Below are 16662 nucleotides of genomic sequence, written 5' to 3'. Positions count from 1 at the left end.
TACTTTTATTTTTTTTATTTGAAGTGAAAAATCTGAAGTTTAGATATTATTTTGTTCTTGGTCCTGTGCTGTAAATCCAACAAATTCATGTGTGAACATCAAAACTAAAACCCAAGTAAACTAATTCCAGAAGCCAAAGTGAATCGTGCCATATATTTTAAGAGCACAGCTGTATGTCGAGGTACAACTATCAGAACACCTGACAGAACAGAACACCTGACAGAACAGAACACCTGACGGAACAGAACACCTGACGGAACAGAACACCTGACGGAACAGAACACCTGACGGAACAGAACACCTGACAGAACAGAACACCTGACAGAACAGAACACCTGACAGAACAGAACACCTGATGGAACAGAACACAACAGAACAACGCATTTCCTGGATTCTAAAACAAAGAAGATAGAACAAAAACAACCAAGATGTGTCTCAAATGGTGTTCTATGGGTCCTGGTCTACCTATATAAAATAACTATCAGAACAGAACACCTGACGGAACAGAACAACGTCGCTCACAAAGCATTTCCTGGATTCTAAAACAAAGATGATAAGAAGATAGAACAAAACAACCAAGATGTGTCTCAAATGGTGTCCTATGGGTCCTGGTCTACCTATATAAAAAATAACAGGGTGCCATGTGGAATGCAGACGTTGTTGTCATGGCTGCCGTGCTTCTAGCAGATGCTCAACAGAGACAGACAGAAAGGAGATGTCTCCAGCAGCAGCTGAGACAGACAGACGCAGAGAAGCAGAAAGGCAAAGAGGTGAGATTTCTTCATATCCCGGCTGGTCGGCTGAGGGTCATGGTATCAGACTATCTTGAGATCCTTCAGGGCAGACTCCAGACTCTGGGAACAGTAGTAGATGATATTTAGACATCTTCTCTTCATGGCTCACAACTATTCCAGATGTCATGACGACGGTGACAAGGCACAACTACAGTAACTTGTCAGACTGTGTGTGTGTAGTGTAGTGTGTGTGTAGTGTGTGTACCTTGACGTCCCATGTGACCATTCCTCCGTCCATCCCAGTGGTACAGAACGTGTCAGACTGTGTGTGTGTGTGTAGTGTGTGTGTGTGTAGTGTGTGTGTAGTGTGTGTGTGTGTGTGTAGTGTGTGTGTACCTTGACGTCCCATGTGACCATTCCTCCGTCCATCCCAGTGGTACAGAACGTGTCAGAATGTGTGTGTGTAGTGTGTGTAGTGTGTGTGTAGTGTGTGTAGTGTGTGTGTAGTGTAGTGTAGTGTGTGTGTAGTGTGTGTACCTTGACGTCCCATGTGACCATTCCTCCGTCCATCCCAGTGGTACAGAACGTGTCAGACTGTGTGTGTGTGTGTAGTGTGTGTGTGTGTAGTGTGTGTAGTGTGTGTGTGTGTGTAGTGTGTGTGTAGTGTAGTGTGTGTGTAGTGTGTGTGTAGTGTGTGTGTGTAGTGTGTGTGTGTGTAGTGTGTGTGTAGTGTGTGTAGTGTGTGTGTAGTGTGTGTGTGTGTAGTGTGTGTGTAGTGTGTGTGTGTGTAGTGTGTGTGTAGTGTGTGTAGTGTGTGTGTAGTGTGTGTGTAGTGTGTGTGTAGTGTGTGTGTGTGTAGTGTGTGTGTTTGTGTGTAGTGTGTGTGTACCTTGACGTCCCATGTGACCATTCCTCCGTCCATCCCAGTGGTACAGAACGTGTCAGACTGTGTGTGTGTGTGTAGTGTGTGTGTGTGTGTGTAGTATGTGTGTAGTGTGTGTAGTGTGTGTGTAGTGTGTGTACCTTGACGTCCCATGTGACCATTCCTCCGTCCATCCCAGTGGTACAGAACGTGTCAGACTGTGTGTGTGTGTAGTGTAGTGTAGTGTGTGTGTAGTGTGTGTACCTTGACGTCCCATGTGACCATTCCTCCGTCCATCCCAGTGGTACAGAACGTGTCAGACTGTGTGTGTAGTGTAGTGTGTGTGTAGTGTGTGTACCTTGACGTCCCATGTGACCATTCCTCCGTCCATCCCAGTGGTACAGAACGTGTCAGACTGTGTGTGTAGTGTGTGTAGTGTGTGTGTGTAGTGTAGTGTAGTGTGTGTGTAGTGTGTGTACCTTGACGTCCCATGTGACCATTCCTCCGTCCATCCCAGTGGTACAGAACGTGTCAGACTGTGTGTGTGTGTGTAGTGTGTGTGTGTGTAGTGTGTGTAGTGTGTGTGTAGTGTGTGTGTAGTGTGTGTAGTGTAGTGTGTGTGTACCTTGACGTCCCATGTGACCATTCCTCCGTCCATCCCAGTGGTACAGAACGTGTCAGACTGTGTGTGTAGTGTAGTGTGTGTGTGTAGTGTGTGTAGTGTAGTGTGTGTGTAGTGTGTGTACCTTGACGTCCCATGTGACCATTCCTCCGTCCATCCCAGTGGTACAGAACGTGTCAGACTGTGTGTGTGTGTAGTGTGTGTACCTTGACGTCCCATGTGACCATTCCTCCGTCCATCCCAGTGGTACAGAACATGTCAGACTGTGTGTGTAGTGTAGTGTAGTGTGTGTGTAGTGTGTGTACCTTGACGTCCCATGTGACCATTCCTCCGTCCATCCCAGTGGTACAGAACGTGTCAGACTGTGTGTAGTGTGTGTACCTTGACGTCCCATGTGACCATTCCTCCGTCCATCCCAGTGGTACAGAACGTGTCAGAATGTGTGTGTGTAGTGTGTGTAGTGTGTGTGTAGTGTGTGTGTGTGTGTGTGTAGTGTGTGTACCTTGACGTCCCATGTGACCATTCCTCCGTCCATCCCAGTGGTACAGAACGTGTCAGACTGTGTGTGTAGTGTAGTGTAGTGTGTGTGTAGTGTGTGTACCTTGACGTCCCATGTGACCATTCCTCCGTCCATCCCAGTGGTACAGAACGTGTCAGACTGTGTGTGTGTAGTGTGTGTGTACCTTGACGTCCCATGTGACCATTCCTCCGTCCATCCCAGTGGTACAGAACGTGTCAGACTGTGTGTGTGTAGTGTGTGTGTAGTGTGTGTAGTGTAGTGTGTGTGTACCTTGACGTCCCATGTGACCATTCCTCCGTCCATCCCAGTGGTACAGAACGTGTCAGACTGTGTGTGTAGTGTGTGTGTAGTGTGTGTGTGTAGTGTGTGTGTGTAGTGTGTGTGTGTAGTGTGTGTACCTTGACGTCCCATGTGACCATTCCTCCGTCCATCCCAGTGGTACAGAACGTGTCAGACTGTGTGTGTGTAGTGTGTGTGTACCTTGACGTCCCATGTGACCATTACTCCGTCCATCCCAGTGGTACAGAACGTGTCAGACTGTGTGTGTAGTGTAGTGTAGTGTGTGTGTAGTGTGTGTGTGTAGTGTGTGTGTGTAGTGTGTGTGTGTGTGTGTAGTGTGTGTACCTTGACGTCCCATGTGACCATTCCTCCGTCCATCCCAGTGGTACAGAACGTGTCAGACTGTGTGTGTAGTGTGTGTGTAGTGTGTGTGTAATGTGTGTACCTTGACGTCCCATGTGACCATTCCTCCGTCCATCCCAGTGGTACAGAACGTGTCAGACTGTGTGTGTAGTGTAGTGTGTGTAGTGTGTGTAGTGTGTGTGTGTAGTGTGTGTGTGTGTGTGTAGTGTGTGTAGTGTGTGTACCTTGACGTCCCATGTGACCATTCCTCCGTCCATCCCAGTGGTACAGAACGTGTCAGACTGTGTGTGTAGTGTAGTGTGTGTAGTGTGTGTGTGTAGTGTGTGTGTGTGTGTGTAGTGTGTGTACCTTGACGTCCCATGTGACCATTCCTCCGTCCATCCCAGTGGTACAGAACGTGTCAGACTGTGTGTGTAGTGTAGTGTGTGTGTAGTGTGTGTACCTTGACGTCCCATGTGACCATTCCTCCGTCCATCCCAGTGGTACAGAACGTGTCAGACTGTGTGTGTAGTGTAGTGTAGTGTGTGTGTAGTGTAGTGTAGTGTGTGTAGTGTGTGTACCTTGACGTCCCATGTGACCATTCCTCCGTCCATCCCAGTGGTACAGAACGTGTCAGACTGTGTGTGTGTGTGTAGTGTGTGTGTGTAGTGTGTGTACCTTGACGTCCCATGTGACCATTCCTCCGTCCATCCCAGTGGTACAGAACGTGTCAGACTGTGTGTGTGTAGTGTGTGTAGTGTGTGTAGTGTGTGTGTAGTGTGTGTGTGTGTGTAGTGTGTGTACCTTGACGTCCCATGTGACCATTCCTCCGTCCATCCCAGTGGTACAGAACGTGTCAGACTGTGTGTGTAGTGTAGTGTAATGTGTGTGTAGTGTGTGTACCTTGACGTCCCATGTGACCATTCCTCCGTCCATCCCAGTGGTACAGAACGTGGAACATTTACTCTTCCCTCCTTCCAGCACAGAGATCTGACTGGAATACAAAGAGACAGTTAGCACACACACACACACACACACACACACTACGACCCCAGACACACACACACACACACACACACTACGACCCCAGACACACACACACACACACACACTACGACCCCAGACACACACACACACACACACACACACACACACACACACACACACCCCCACCCCCCCACCCCACCTGATGCTGTTCTTGTGCAGACTCTCCAGGCCCTGCTCGGTGGTCTCGGACGAGGTGGCTCGGCGGTCCAGGTTCTGGAAGCGTTCCCTGGCGCTGATCCCTCTCTGAGACGTCTGCTTGGGAACGTCCAGCTTCCCTCCGAACGTTACTGAGCCCTTAGTACCGTCATACACAAACAGCACCGGGTAGCAGTCATGACCCTAGAGAGGAGAGACACACAGTGAGACAGACACAGGAGAGAGACACAGTGAGACAGACACAGGAGAGAGAGGAGAGAGAGAGAGGAGAGACACACAGTGAGACAGACACAGGAGAGAGACACACAGTGAGACAGACACAGGAGAGAGAGGAGAGAGAGAGAGGAGAGACACACAGTGAGAGACACAGGAGAGAGAGACACAGTGAGACAGACACAGGAGAGAGAGACACACAGTGAGACAAACACAGGAGAGAGAGACACACAGTGAGACAGACACAGGAGAGAGAGACACACAGTGAGACAGACACAGGAGAGAGAGGAGAGAGAGAGAGGAGAGACACAGTGAGACAGACACAGGACAGAGAGACACACAGTGAGACAGACACAGGAGAGAGAGGAGAGACACACAGTGAAACAGACACAGGAGAGAGAGGAGAGACACACACAGGAGAGAGAGAGTGTGTGTGTGTGTGTGTGTGTGTGTGTGTACTCACAGCGGCCACCAGGCTGTTCTCAGTGATAAAGCTGACACACAGCAGAGGAAGGGTCTCAGAGCTCAGACTACTGATCCTAGAATACACACAGAGAGATCAGAATATACACAGAGAGATCAGACTACTACTGATACCAGAATACACACAGAGAGATCAGACTGCTGATACCAGAATACACACAGAGAGATCAGACTGCTGATCCTAGAATACACACAGAGAGATCAGACTGCTGATCCTAGACTACACACAGAGAGATCAGACTGCTGATTCCAGAATATACACACAGAGAGATCAGACTACTGATCCTAGAATACACACAGAGAGATCAGACTGCTGATACCAGAATACACACAGAGAGATCAGACTGCTGATACCAGAATACACACAGAGAGATCAGACTGCTGATCCCAGAATACACACAGAGAGATCAGACTGCTGATACCAGAATACAAACAGAGAGATCAGAATGCACACAGAGAGATCAGACTGCTGATCCTAGACTACACACAGAGAGATCAGACTGCTGATACCAGAATATACACACAGAGAGATCAGACTACTGATCCTAGAATACACACAGAGAGATCAGACTGCTGATATCAGAATACACACAGAGAGAGATCAGACTGCTGATACCAGAATAAACACAGATCAGTGTTCTCTCTCCTTACGTGCTGGTCTTGCCTCCCTCTGCGATCGCCACAGTCGAGTCATGTGACGTCCAGGCCAGGCGGTTCCCGCTGTGGGAGAAACAGACCCCGTGGACCCATCCCCCTCCTGCCCCATCTCCAGCCCCCCCAGACACCCCTGAGGGCCCAGACTCAAACAGCACCTCTCCAAAGGGCATCTTGGACCCCCACACTGTGGGTCCGGGCTTCTCCTCCACCTCCTTGATGTAGGCTGAGAACACCCTGAGGGAGAGGGGGGGGGGGGGGGGGGGATATATTAAGGGGGAGAAGGAAGAGAATTAAGTAGAGAAACATGGTCTCTGACGGTCTCTCTCTCTACTGATGAGGCTGAAACATTGTCTCTCTCTCTACTGATGAGGCTGAAACATGGTCTCTGACGGTCTCTCTCTCTACTGATGAGGCTGAAACATGGTCTCTGACGGTCTCTCTCTCTACTGATGAGGCTGAAACATGGTCTCTGACGGTCTCTCTACTGATGAGGCTGAAACATGGTCTCTGACGGTCTCTCTCTCTCTACTGATGAGGCTGAAACATGGTCTCTGACGGTCTGTCTCTACTGATGAGGCTGAAACATGGTCTCTGATGGTCTCTCTACTGATGAGGCTGAAACATGGTCTCTGACGGTCTCCCTCTCTACTGATGAGGCTGAAACATGGTCTCTGACGGTCTCTCTACTGATGAGGCTGAAACATGGTCGCTGACGGTCTCTCTCTCTACTGATGAGGCTGAAACATGGTCTCTGACGGTCTCTCTCTCTACTGATGAGGCTGAAACATGGTCTCTGACAGTCTCTCTCTACTGATGAGGCTGAAACATGGTCTCTGACGGTCTCTCTCTCTCTCTACTGATGAGGCTGAAACATGGTCTCTGACGGTCTCTATCTCTACTGATGAGGCTGAAACGTGGTCTCTGACGGTCTCTCTCTCTACTGATGAGGCTGAAACATGGTCTCTGACGGTCTCTCTCTACTGATGAGGCTGAAACATGGTCTCTGACGGTCTCTCTCTCTACTGATGAGGCTGAAACATGGTCTCTGACGGTCTCTCTCTACTGATGAGGGTGAAACATGGTCTCTGACGGTCTCTCTCTCTACTGATGAGGCTGAAACATGGTCTCTGACGGTCTCTCTCTGCTGATGAGGCTGAAACATGGTCTCTGACGGTCTCTCTCTACTGATGAGGCTGAAACATGGTCTCTGACGGTCTCTCTCTCTACTGATGAGGCTGAAACATGGTCTCTGACGGTCTCTCTCTCTACTGATGAGGCTGAAACATGGTCTCTGACGGTCTCTCTCTACTGATGAGGCTGAAACATGGTCTCTGACGGTCTCTCTCTACTGATGAGGCTGAAACATGGTCTCTGACGGTCTCTCTCTCTACTGATGAGGCTGAAACATGGTCTCTGACGGTCTCTCTCTACTGATGAGGCTGAAACATGGTCTCTGACGGTCTCTCTCTACTGATGAGGCTGAAACATGGTCTCTGACGGTCTCTCTCTCTACTGATGAGGCTGAAACATGGTCTCTGACGGTCTCTCTCTCTACTGTTGAGGCTGAAACATGGTCTCTGATGGTCCCTCTCTCTCTACTGATGAGGCTGAAACATGATCTCTGACGGTCTCTCTCTCTACTGATGAGGCTGAAACATGGTTTCTGACAGTCTCTCTCTCTACTGATGAGGCTGAATCATGGTCTCTGACGGTCTGTCTCTCTCTCTCTCCACTGATGAGGCTGAAACATGGTCTCTGACGGTCTCTCTCTCTACTGATGAGGCTGAATCATGGTCTCTGACGGTCTGTCTCTCTCTCTCTCCACTGATGAGGCTGAAACATGGTCTCTGACGGTCTCTCTCTCTACTGATGAGGCTGAAACATGGTCTCTGACGGTCTGTCTCTACTGATGAGGCTGAAACATGGTCTCTGACGGTCTCTCTCTCTACTGATGAGGCTGAAACATGGTCTCTGACGGTCTCTCTCTCTACTGATGAGGCTGAAACATGATCTCTGACGGTCTCTCTCTACTGATGAGGCTGAAACATGATCTCTGACGGTCTCTCTCTCTACTGATGAGGCTGAAACATGATCTCTGACGGTCTCTCTCTCTACTGATGATGCTGAAACATGGTCTCTGACGGTCCCTCTACTGATGAGGCTGAAACATGGTCTCTGACGGTCTCTCTCTCTCTACTGATGAGGCTGAAACATGGTCTCTGACGGTCTCTCTCTCTCTCTACTAATGAGGCTGAAACATGGTCTCTGACAGTCTCTCTCTCTCTCTCTACTGATGAGGCTGAAACATGGTCTCTGGCGGTCTCTCTACAGATGAGGCTGAAACATGGTCTCTGACGGTCTCCCTCTCTACTGATGAGGCTGAAACATGGTCTCTGACGGTCTCTCTACTGATGAGGCTGAAACATGGTCTCTGACGGTCTCTCTCTCTACTGATGAGGCTGAAACATGGTCTCTGACGGTCTCTCTCTCTACTGATGAGGCTGAAACATGGTCTCTGACGGTCTCTATCTCTACTGATGAGGCTGAAACGTGGTCTCTGACGGTCTCTCTCTACTGATGAGGCTGAAACATGGTCTCTGACGGTCTCTCTCTCTACTGATGAGGCTGAAACATGGTCTCTGACGGTCTCTCTCTACTGATGAGGCTGAAACATGGTCTCTGACGGTCTCTCTCTCTACTGATGAGGCTGAAACATGGTCTCTGACGGTCTCTCTACAGATGAGGCTGAAACATGGTCTCTGACGGTCTCTCTCTCTACTGATGAGGCTGAAACATGGTCTCTGACGGTCTCTCTACTGATGAGGCTGAAACATGGTCTCTGACGGTCTCTCTACAGATGAGGCTGAAACATGGTCTCTGACGGTCTCCCTCTCTACTGATGAGGCTGAAACATGGTCTCTGACGGTCTCTCTACTGATGAGGCTGAAACATGGTCTCTGACGGTCTCTCTCTCTACTGATGAGGCTGAAACATGGTCTCTGACGGTCTCTCTCTCTACTGATGAGGCTGAAACATGGTCTCTGACGGTCTCTCTCTACTGATGAGGCTGAAACATGGTCTCTGACGGTCTCTCTCTCTCTCTACTGATGAGGCTGAAACATGGTCTCTGACGGTCTCTATCTCTACTGATGAGGCTGAAACGTGGTCTCTGACGGTCTCTCTCTCTACTGATGAGGCTGAAACATGGTCTCTGACGGTCTCTCTCTACTGATGAGGCTGAAACATGGTCTCTGACGGTCTCTCTCTCTACTGATGAGGCTGAAACATGGTCTCTGACGGTCTCTCTCTACTGATGAGGCTGAAACATGGTCTCTGACGGTCTCTCTCTCTACTGATGAGGCTGAAACATGGTCTCTGACGGTCTCTCTCTACTGATGAGGCTGAAACATGGTCTCTGACGGTCTCTCTCTACTGATGAGGCTGAAACATGGTCTCTGACGGTCTCTCTCTCTACTGATGAGGCTGAAACATGGTCTCTGACGGTCTCTCTCTACTGATGAGGCTGAAACATGGTCTCTGACGGTCTCTCTCTACTGATGAGGCTGAAACATGGTCTCTGACGGTCTCTCTCTCTACTGATGAGGCTGAAACATGGTCTCTGACGGTCTCTCTCTACTGATGAGGCTGAAACATGGTCTCTGACGGTCTCTCTCTCTACTGATGAGGCTGAAACATGGTCTCTGACGGTCTCTCTCTCTACTGTTGAGGCTGAAACATGGTCTCTGATGGTCCCTCTCTCTCTACTGATGAGGCTGAAACATGATCTCTGACGGTCTCTCTCTCTACTGATGAGGCTGAAACATGGTCTCTGACAGTCTCTCTCTCTACTGATGAGGCTGAATCATGGTCTCTGACGGTCTGTCTCTCTCTCTCTCCACTGATGAGGCTGAAACATGGTCTCTGACGGTCTCTCTCTCTACTGATGAGGCTGAATCATGGTCTCTGACGGTCTGTCTCTCTCTCTCCACTGATGAGGCTGAAACATGGTCTCTGACGGTCTCTCTCTCTACCGATGAGGCTGAAACATGGTCTCTGACGGTCTGTCTCTACTGATGAGGCTGAAACATGGTCTCTGACGGTCTCTCTCTCTACTGATGAGGCTGAAACATGGTCTCTGACGGTCTCTCTCTACTGATGAGGCTAAAACATGGTCTCTGACGGTCTCTCTCTCTACTGATGAGGCTGAAACATGATCTCTGACGGTCTCTCTCTCTACTGATGATGCTGAAACATGGTCTCTGACGGTCTCTCTACTGATGAGGCTGAAACATGGTCTCTGACGGTCTCTCTCTCTCTACTGATGAGGCTGAAACATGGTCTCTGACAGTCTCTCTCTCTCTCTACTGATGAGGCTGAAACATGGTCTCTGACGGTCTCTCTCTCTACTGATGAGGCTGAAACATGGTCTCTGACGGTCTCTCTCTACTGATGAGGCTAAAACATGGTCTCTGACGGTCTCTCTCTCTACTGATGAGGCTGAAACATGATCTCTGACGGTCTCTCTCTCTACTGATGATGCTGAAACATGGTCTCTGACGGTCTCTCTACTGATGAGGCTGAAACATGGTCTCTGACGGTCTCTCTCTCTACTGATGAGGCTGAAACATGGTCTCTGACGGTCTCTCTCTACTGATGAGGCTGAAACATGGTCTCTGACGGTCTCTCTCTACTGATGAGGCTGAAACATGGTCTCTGACGGTCTCTCTACAGATGAGGCTGAAACATGGTCTCTGACGGTCTCCCTCTCTACTGATGAGGCTGAAACATGGTCTCTGACGGTCTCTCTACTGATGAGGCTGAAACATGGTCTCTGACGGTCTCTCTCTCTACTGATGAGGCTGAAACATGGTCTCTGACGGTCTCTCTCTCTACTGATGAGGCTGAAACATGATCTCTGACGGTCTCTCTCTCTACTGATGAGGCTGAAACATGGTCTCTGACAGTCTCTCTCTCTACTGATGAGGCTGAATCATGGTCTCTGACGGTCTGTCTCTCTCTCTCTCCACTGATGAGGCTGAAACATGGTCTCTGACGGTCTCTCTCTCTACTGATGAGGCTGAATCATGGTCTCTGACGGTCTGTCTCTCTCTCTCCACTGATGAGGCTGAAACATGGTCTCTGACGGTCTCTCTCTCTACTGATGAGGCTGAAACATGGTCTCTGACGGTCTGTCTCTACTGATGAGGCTGAAACATGGTCTCTGACGGTCTCTCTCTCTACTGATGAGGCTGAAACATGGTCTCTGACGGTCTCTCTCTACTGATGAGGCTAAAACATGGTCTCTGACGGTCTCTCTCTCTACTGATGAGGCTGAAACATGATCTCTGACGGTCTCTCTCTCTACTGATGATGCTGAAACATGGTCTCTGACGGTCTCTCTACTGATGAGGCTGAAACATGGTCTCTGACGGTCTCTCTCTCTCTACTGATGAGGCTGAAACATGGTCTCTGACAGTCTCTCTCTCTCTCTACTGATGAGGCTGAAACATGGTCTCTGACGGTCTCTCTCTCTACTGATGAGGCTGAAACATGGTCTCTGACGGTCTCTCTCTCTCTACTGATGAGGCTGAAACATGGTCTCTGACAGTCTCTCTCTCTCTCTACTGATGAGGCTGAAACATGGTCTCTGACGGTCTCTCTCTACTGATGAGGCTAAAACATGGTCTCTGACGGTCTCTCTCTCTACTGATGAGGCTGAAACATGATCTCTGACGGTCTCTCTCTCTACTGATGATGCTGAAACATGGTCTCTGACGGTCTCTCTACTGATGAGGCTGAAACATGGTCTCTGACGGTCTCTCTCTCTCTACTGATGAGGCTGAAACATGGTCTCTGACGGTCTCTCTCTCTCTCTACTGATGAGGCTGAAACATGGTCTCTGACAGTCTCTCTCTCTCTCTACTGATGAGGCTGAAACATGGTCTCTGGCGTCTCTCTACAGATGAGGCTGAAACATGGTCTCTGACGGTCTCTCTCTCTCTACCTGCATTTGAAGTCACAGGATCCAGCCGCCAGCAGCACGTTGTTAGGATGCCAGTCCAGACTGAGGACGGTGGAACGGATCGGCTTCTTGATGTGCTTACAGACCCACCTGGGAATAACAGGGTTGGAACGTGGTTGAGATATGGTTGAAGGAAGTACTGCACCATGTAGGACAGGGACTAGGATGGTGTTTAGGACAGAGCCTGTTACATAGGACAGGGACTAGGATGGTATTTAGGACAGAGACTAGGATGGTATTGAGGACAGGGACTAGGATGGTATTGAGGACAGAGCCTGTTACATAGGACAGGGACTAGGATGGTATTTAGGACAGAGACTAGGATGGTATTGAGGACAGGGACTAGGATGGTATTGAGGACAGAGCCTGTTACATAGGACAGGGACTAGGATGGTATTTAGGACAGAGGCATTCTATATTCTCTCACCAGTCATTCTCCTGTTCTCTATAACAGATATAGTTAAACCCAGTCCTGTCTAGTCCTCACCAGTCATTCTCCTGTTCTCTATAACAGATATAGTTAAACCCAGTCCTGTCTAGTCCTCACCAGTCATTCTCCTGTTCAAAGTAGCAGATGGATATGAGGCGTGATCCGCTGCCCACAGCGAACTTGTTCTCCTTGGGAGACCAGCTGACACAGCGAGCAGCCCGGTTGATACGGAGGATGACCAGGGTGGGCTTCCACACCTCCCCCTTCAGAGACCAGACATACGCGTTACGATCTGTCCCACAGGTCACGATACGGTTACTCTCTGGAGCCCAGTCTATACCTGGAGAGATGGGAGGGGGGGGCATAGAGTTACTGTCTGGAGCCCAGTCTATACCTGGAGAGATGGGAGGGGGGGGGGGGCATAGAGTTACTGTCTGGAGCCCAGTCTATACCTGGAGAGATGGGAGGGGGGGGGGGGGGGGGGGGCATAGAGTTACTGTCTGGAGCCCAGTCTATACCTGGAGAGATGGGAGGGGGGGGGCATAGAGTTACTCTCTGGAGCCCAGTCTATACCTGGAGAGATGGGAGGGGGCATAGAGTTACTGTTTGGAGCCCAGTCTATTCCTGGAGAGATGGGAGGGGGGGGGGGGGGCATAGAGTTACTGTCTGGAGCCCAGTCTATACCTGGAGAGATGGGAGGGGGGGGGCATAGAGTTACTGTCTGGAGCCCAGTCTATACCTGGAGAGATGGGAGGGGGCATAGAGTTACTGTCTGGAGCCCAGTCTATTCCTGGAGAGATGCGAGGGGGGGGCATAGAGTTACTGTCTGGAGCCCAGTCTATCCCTGGAGAGATGGGAGGGGGCATAGAGTTACTCTCTGGAGCCCAGTCTATACCTGGAGAGATGGGAGGAGGGGGCATAGAGTTACTGTCTGGAGCCCAGTCTATACCTGGAGAGATGGGAGTGGGGGGCATAGAGTTACTGTCTGGAGCCCAGTCTATACCTGGAGAGATGGGGGGGGGCATAGAGTTACTGTTTGGAGCCCAGTCTATACCTGGAGAGATGGGAGGGGGGAGGCATAGAGTTACTGTCTGGAGCCCAGTCTATACCTGGAGAGATGGGAGGGGGAGGCATAGAGTTACTGTTTGGAGCCCAGTCTATACCTGGAGAGATGGGAGGGGGGCATATAGAGTTAGGGAGAACAGGGCCAGAAACAAGAACTCTCTAATAAATGCCTCTAAAACGTGTCTCACCTGTGACCTGTCCGTTGTGCTCCTTCAGTTCATGAATCTTGGTCCACTTGGTCCCGTCCTTCTTATAGATGTGGACATCATGGTTGTTGGGACACAGAGCAATCTCTATAGGGAGATATCACACTATATATATCAGATCAATCTCTATAGGGAGATATTACATTATATTCAGAGGGCTGTTGGTTCGTGTGAGTGAGTGTGTTTGCAACAGTATAGCGTGGGAAGCAAGGTCACACTCCTCTCACATCTATGTGTGTGTCTGTCTGCCTCTCGGCGTGTCTGTCTGCCTCTCAGCGTGTCTGTCTGCCTCTCAGCGTGTCTGTCTGCCTCTCAGCGTGTCTGTCTGCCTCTCAGCGTGTCTGTCTGCCTCTCAGCGTGTCTGTCTGCCTCTCAGCGTGTCTGTCTGCCTCTCAGCGTGTCTGTCTGCCTCTCAGCGTGTTTCTCTCGTGTCAGAATTGAAAACCGCCAGTTCACCTCCTGTTCCTGTTTGTATGACTCACACACTGTGGTTGTGTGCGCGCGCGTGCGTGTGTTTGGCTGTGTGCTCTGCCCAGACCCACCATCCATTTTGAGCAGAAACCGAAGACTCAGATCGAAACAACCCAAATATGGAGTTAGTTTCCTGAGCTCTGTAGAACACTGAGATGTCTCTCTCTGAGAGACCCAGAACACCACCCCTCTCGCTACAACAGGAAATACCTCCAGCCACATGGGAGCCAATCACAGCCCTCTCGCTACAACAGGAAATACCTCCAGCCACATGGGAGCCAATCACAGCCCCCCGTCAGACTCACTCAACTTAAGCCTGTTTTTTTGTTGTTGGTTTTTTTGTTTAACTTGGATCAATTTCAGTTATCTTGGTGTGTTTCAATACTACCTGTAATGAATATCAAATTAACTTTACTACAACTCAGCTTTGTGAGTTCCTGTTCAACACCATCTGAGTTGGGTTTCCTCTAGTGATTCTACTTCTGTAAGTGAGGAAGTCCTATTGACCAATCAGAGAGAGTGTCCTACTCACGGGTCCGGTCCTTGTTCCAGGAGTGGCAGCTGATTGGCTCGAGCAAGAAGCTGTGGTAAGACATAACCAAATCGGGACAATGCAGAACCAGAAAGTGAGATGAGCCAATGAGAGGCCTCTGTAGTTCCTGTTGAATAAAAAATATATATGTTTTGCACTAGACTGCAACGTCACACACACTTTAAATTGGTCATAAAATCACCATCTAACTGAACACTTCAGAGAGAGAGAGATGTCTTTATTGTTTTGAAACTTCTGTATGTGTAATGTTTACTGTTAATTTGTATTGTTTATTTCACTTTATATATTCACTTTATATATTATCTACCTCACTTGCTTTGGCAATGTTAACACATGTTTCCCATGCCAATAAAGCCCTTGAATTGAAGAGACTGACAGAGAGTCAGAGATACAGTCATGTCTAGGTTGTGTTAGACTGAGCCCCTGTGGCATGAAATGAATGATACAGGTCAAATACACTGTATATAACACATCAACACAACGTAGCCTTGTAACAACAGGAAACGGTCTGTTTAAAGTTGTCCGCTACATCTTCAACAAGGCGTGTTGCTAACCAACTGTCGTTGCCATGGTTCCCGGACTAACGTAAAGCTGGCGTGTCTGACTCCACACAGAACAGCGGCGACACGCTAGCTAACCAACTGTCGTTGCCATGGTTCCCGGACTAACGTAAAGCTGGCGTGTCTGACTCCACACAGAACAGTGGTGTCACTGCAGCTCTACAGCTGGAACAACGTCCCCTCTATCTACTGTCTCTCTCTCTCAATTAAATTAAATTAAATTCAAGGGCTTTATTGGCATGGGAAACATGTGTTAACATTGCCAAAGCAAGTGAGGTAGATAATATATACAGTGAATATATAAAGTGAAATAAACAATACAAATTAACAGTAAACATTACACATACAGAAGTTTCAAAACAATAAAGACATTACAAAAGTTATATATATATATACAGTGTTTTAACAATGTACAAATGGTTAAAGGACACAAGATAAAATCTATAAGCATAAATATGGGTTGTATTTACAATGGTGTGTGTTCTTCACTGGTTGCCCTTTTCTCGTGGCAACAGGTCACAAATCTTGCTGCTGTGATGGAACACACTCTACTGTAAAACCCTGGGGGGGGGGGGGGGGGGTTATAAAAGCGGATATCGACTGTGCCGCTTATAGCGCGCGCTGGACTTTCGGGCTAGAAAGGTCGAGGGTTCGAGTCCTGCTTCCCTGCCTGTTTCATTACACAACGTTGAAAACGTGTCATCTTGGTAACTTTTCCTCGTAGTTTTCATTGTTTTGCGTTGTAAAAAAAAAAATAAGGTTTCTGCCTGGTTGTCTGTTTATCAGTAGAACCAACCACACATGTCTGGACATGACCGGTCAGCCGAGAGAACTTGTACTTACCCTGAGATGGAGGGATGATACGGAAGGAGAGATGAGTGGAGAGAACAGCTCGCGGACTCTGGCCAGTCGACGCGAAAGTTACCGACAGAGTGACGGAGAGAGAACAGACACTTCTGTAGACGAGAAGGAGGTAGAAAAAGTTGCTTCCGCAAAAAGAGGAACAGAGGGAGGGGTGAGGCCGGGCAGGAAGGGAGGGAGGGGTGAGGCCGGGGGAGGGAAAACAAACTTCTGAAAAAAAAGAGACGGGCTGAAGGTAGAGGCAGAACTTGCTTCTGCAAAAAAAAAGAGAGAGAGAAGTAGAAAAGACTCTACAGAGAGGAAGGAGTTAAAGTAGAACCTTCACATCTGCAACAGAAAGGGAAGGGAGGGTAGACTAGGGAGGGTGGGAGAGAGAGAAGTAGAAAAGACTTGGCTTCTACAGAGAGGAAGGAGTTAAAGTAGAACATTCACATCTGCAACAGAAAGGGAAGGGAGGGTGGGAGAGAGAGAGGGTAGACTAGGGTGGGAGAGAGAGAAGTAGAAAAGACTCTACAGAGAGGAAGGAGTTAAAGTAGAACATTCACATCTGCAACAGAAAGGGAAGGGAGGGTAGACTAG

At 49.1% G+C, this 16662-nt stretch overlaps 2 protein-coding genes across 8 annotated transcripts in view; both read right to left on the bottom strand.

Annotated features, from left to right (window-relative positions):
• The window catches only part of LOC139370147 (monocyte to macrophage differentiation factor 2-like), a 53272-nt gene extending 52257 nt beyond the window's left edge, over window positions 1–1015 (bottom strand). Inside the window, exon 1 of the mRNA XM_071109475.1 lies at window positions 1000–1015. The gene's annotated coding sequence lies outside the window, so the exon portion shown is untranslated. The remainder of the gene's footprint in view (window positions 1–999) is intronic.
• LOC139370129 (actin-related protein 2/3 complex subunit 1B-like) lies at window positions 4–16373 on the bottom strand. 7 transcript variants are annotated; one of them, XR_011627100.1, is made up of 12 exons: window positions 16066–16220; window positions 15693–15783; window positions 14642–14768; window positions 13621–13725; window positions 12485–12707; window positions 11920–12027; window positions 5910–6149; window positions 5239–5314; window positions 4546–4745; window positions 4263–4353; window positions 381–854; window positions 4–318 (listed from the first exon to the last, which is right to left on the bottom strand). XR_011627100.1 is itself a non-coding variant. In XM_071109454.1 (11 exons), the coding sequence occupies exons 3-11, from the start codon at window positions 14703–14705 to the stop codon at window positions 816–818; spliced, it is 1146 nt and encodes a 381-aa protein (XP_070965555.1). In that variant the 5' UTR covers window positions 14706–14768; window positions 15693–15783; window positions 16066–16220; the 3' UTR covers window positions 4–815. The 7 variants fall into 7 exon arrangements, 2 of the variants coding, with proteins under 2 accessions (XP_070965555.1, XP_070965554.1); XR_011627096.1 differs by lacking the exon at window positions 15693–15783 and having other exon boundaries at window positions 4–301; window positions 353–854; window positions 16066–16373; XR_011627098.1 differs by lacking the exon at window positions 15693–15783 and having other exon boundaries at window positions 4–335; window positions 16066–16373.
• Between the last annotated feature and the right edge of the window lie 289 nt (window positions 16374–16662).

This window comes from Oncorhynchus clarkii, chromosome 17 (assembly GCF_045791955.1).
Source record: "Oncorhynchus clarkii lewisi isolate Uvic-CL-2024 chromosome 17, UVic_Ocla_1.0, whole genome shotgun sequence".
Lineage (NCBI taxonomy): Eukaryota > Metazoa > Chordata > Actinopteri > Salmoniformes > Salmonidae > Oncorhynchus > Oncorhynchus clarkii.
The sequence above is the reverse complement of the archived record's forward strand: the minus strand, read 5'-3'. Positions and strand labels throughout refer to the sequence as shown.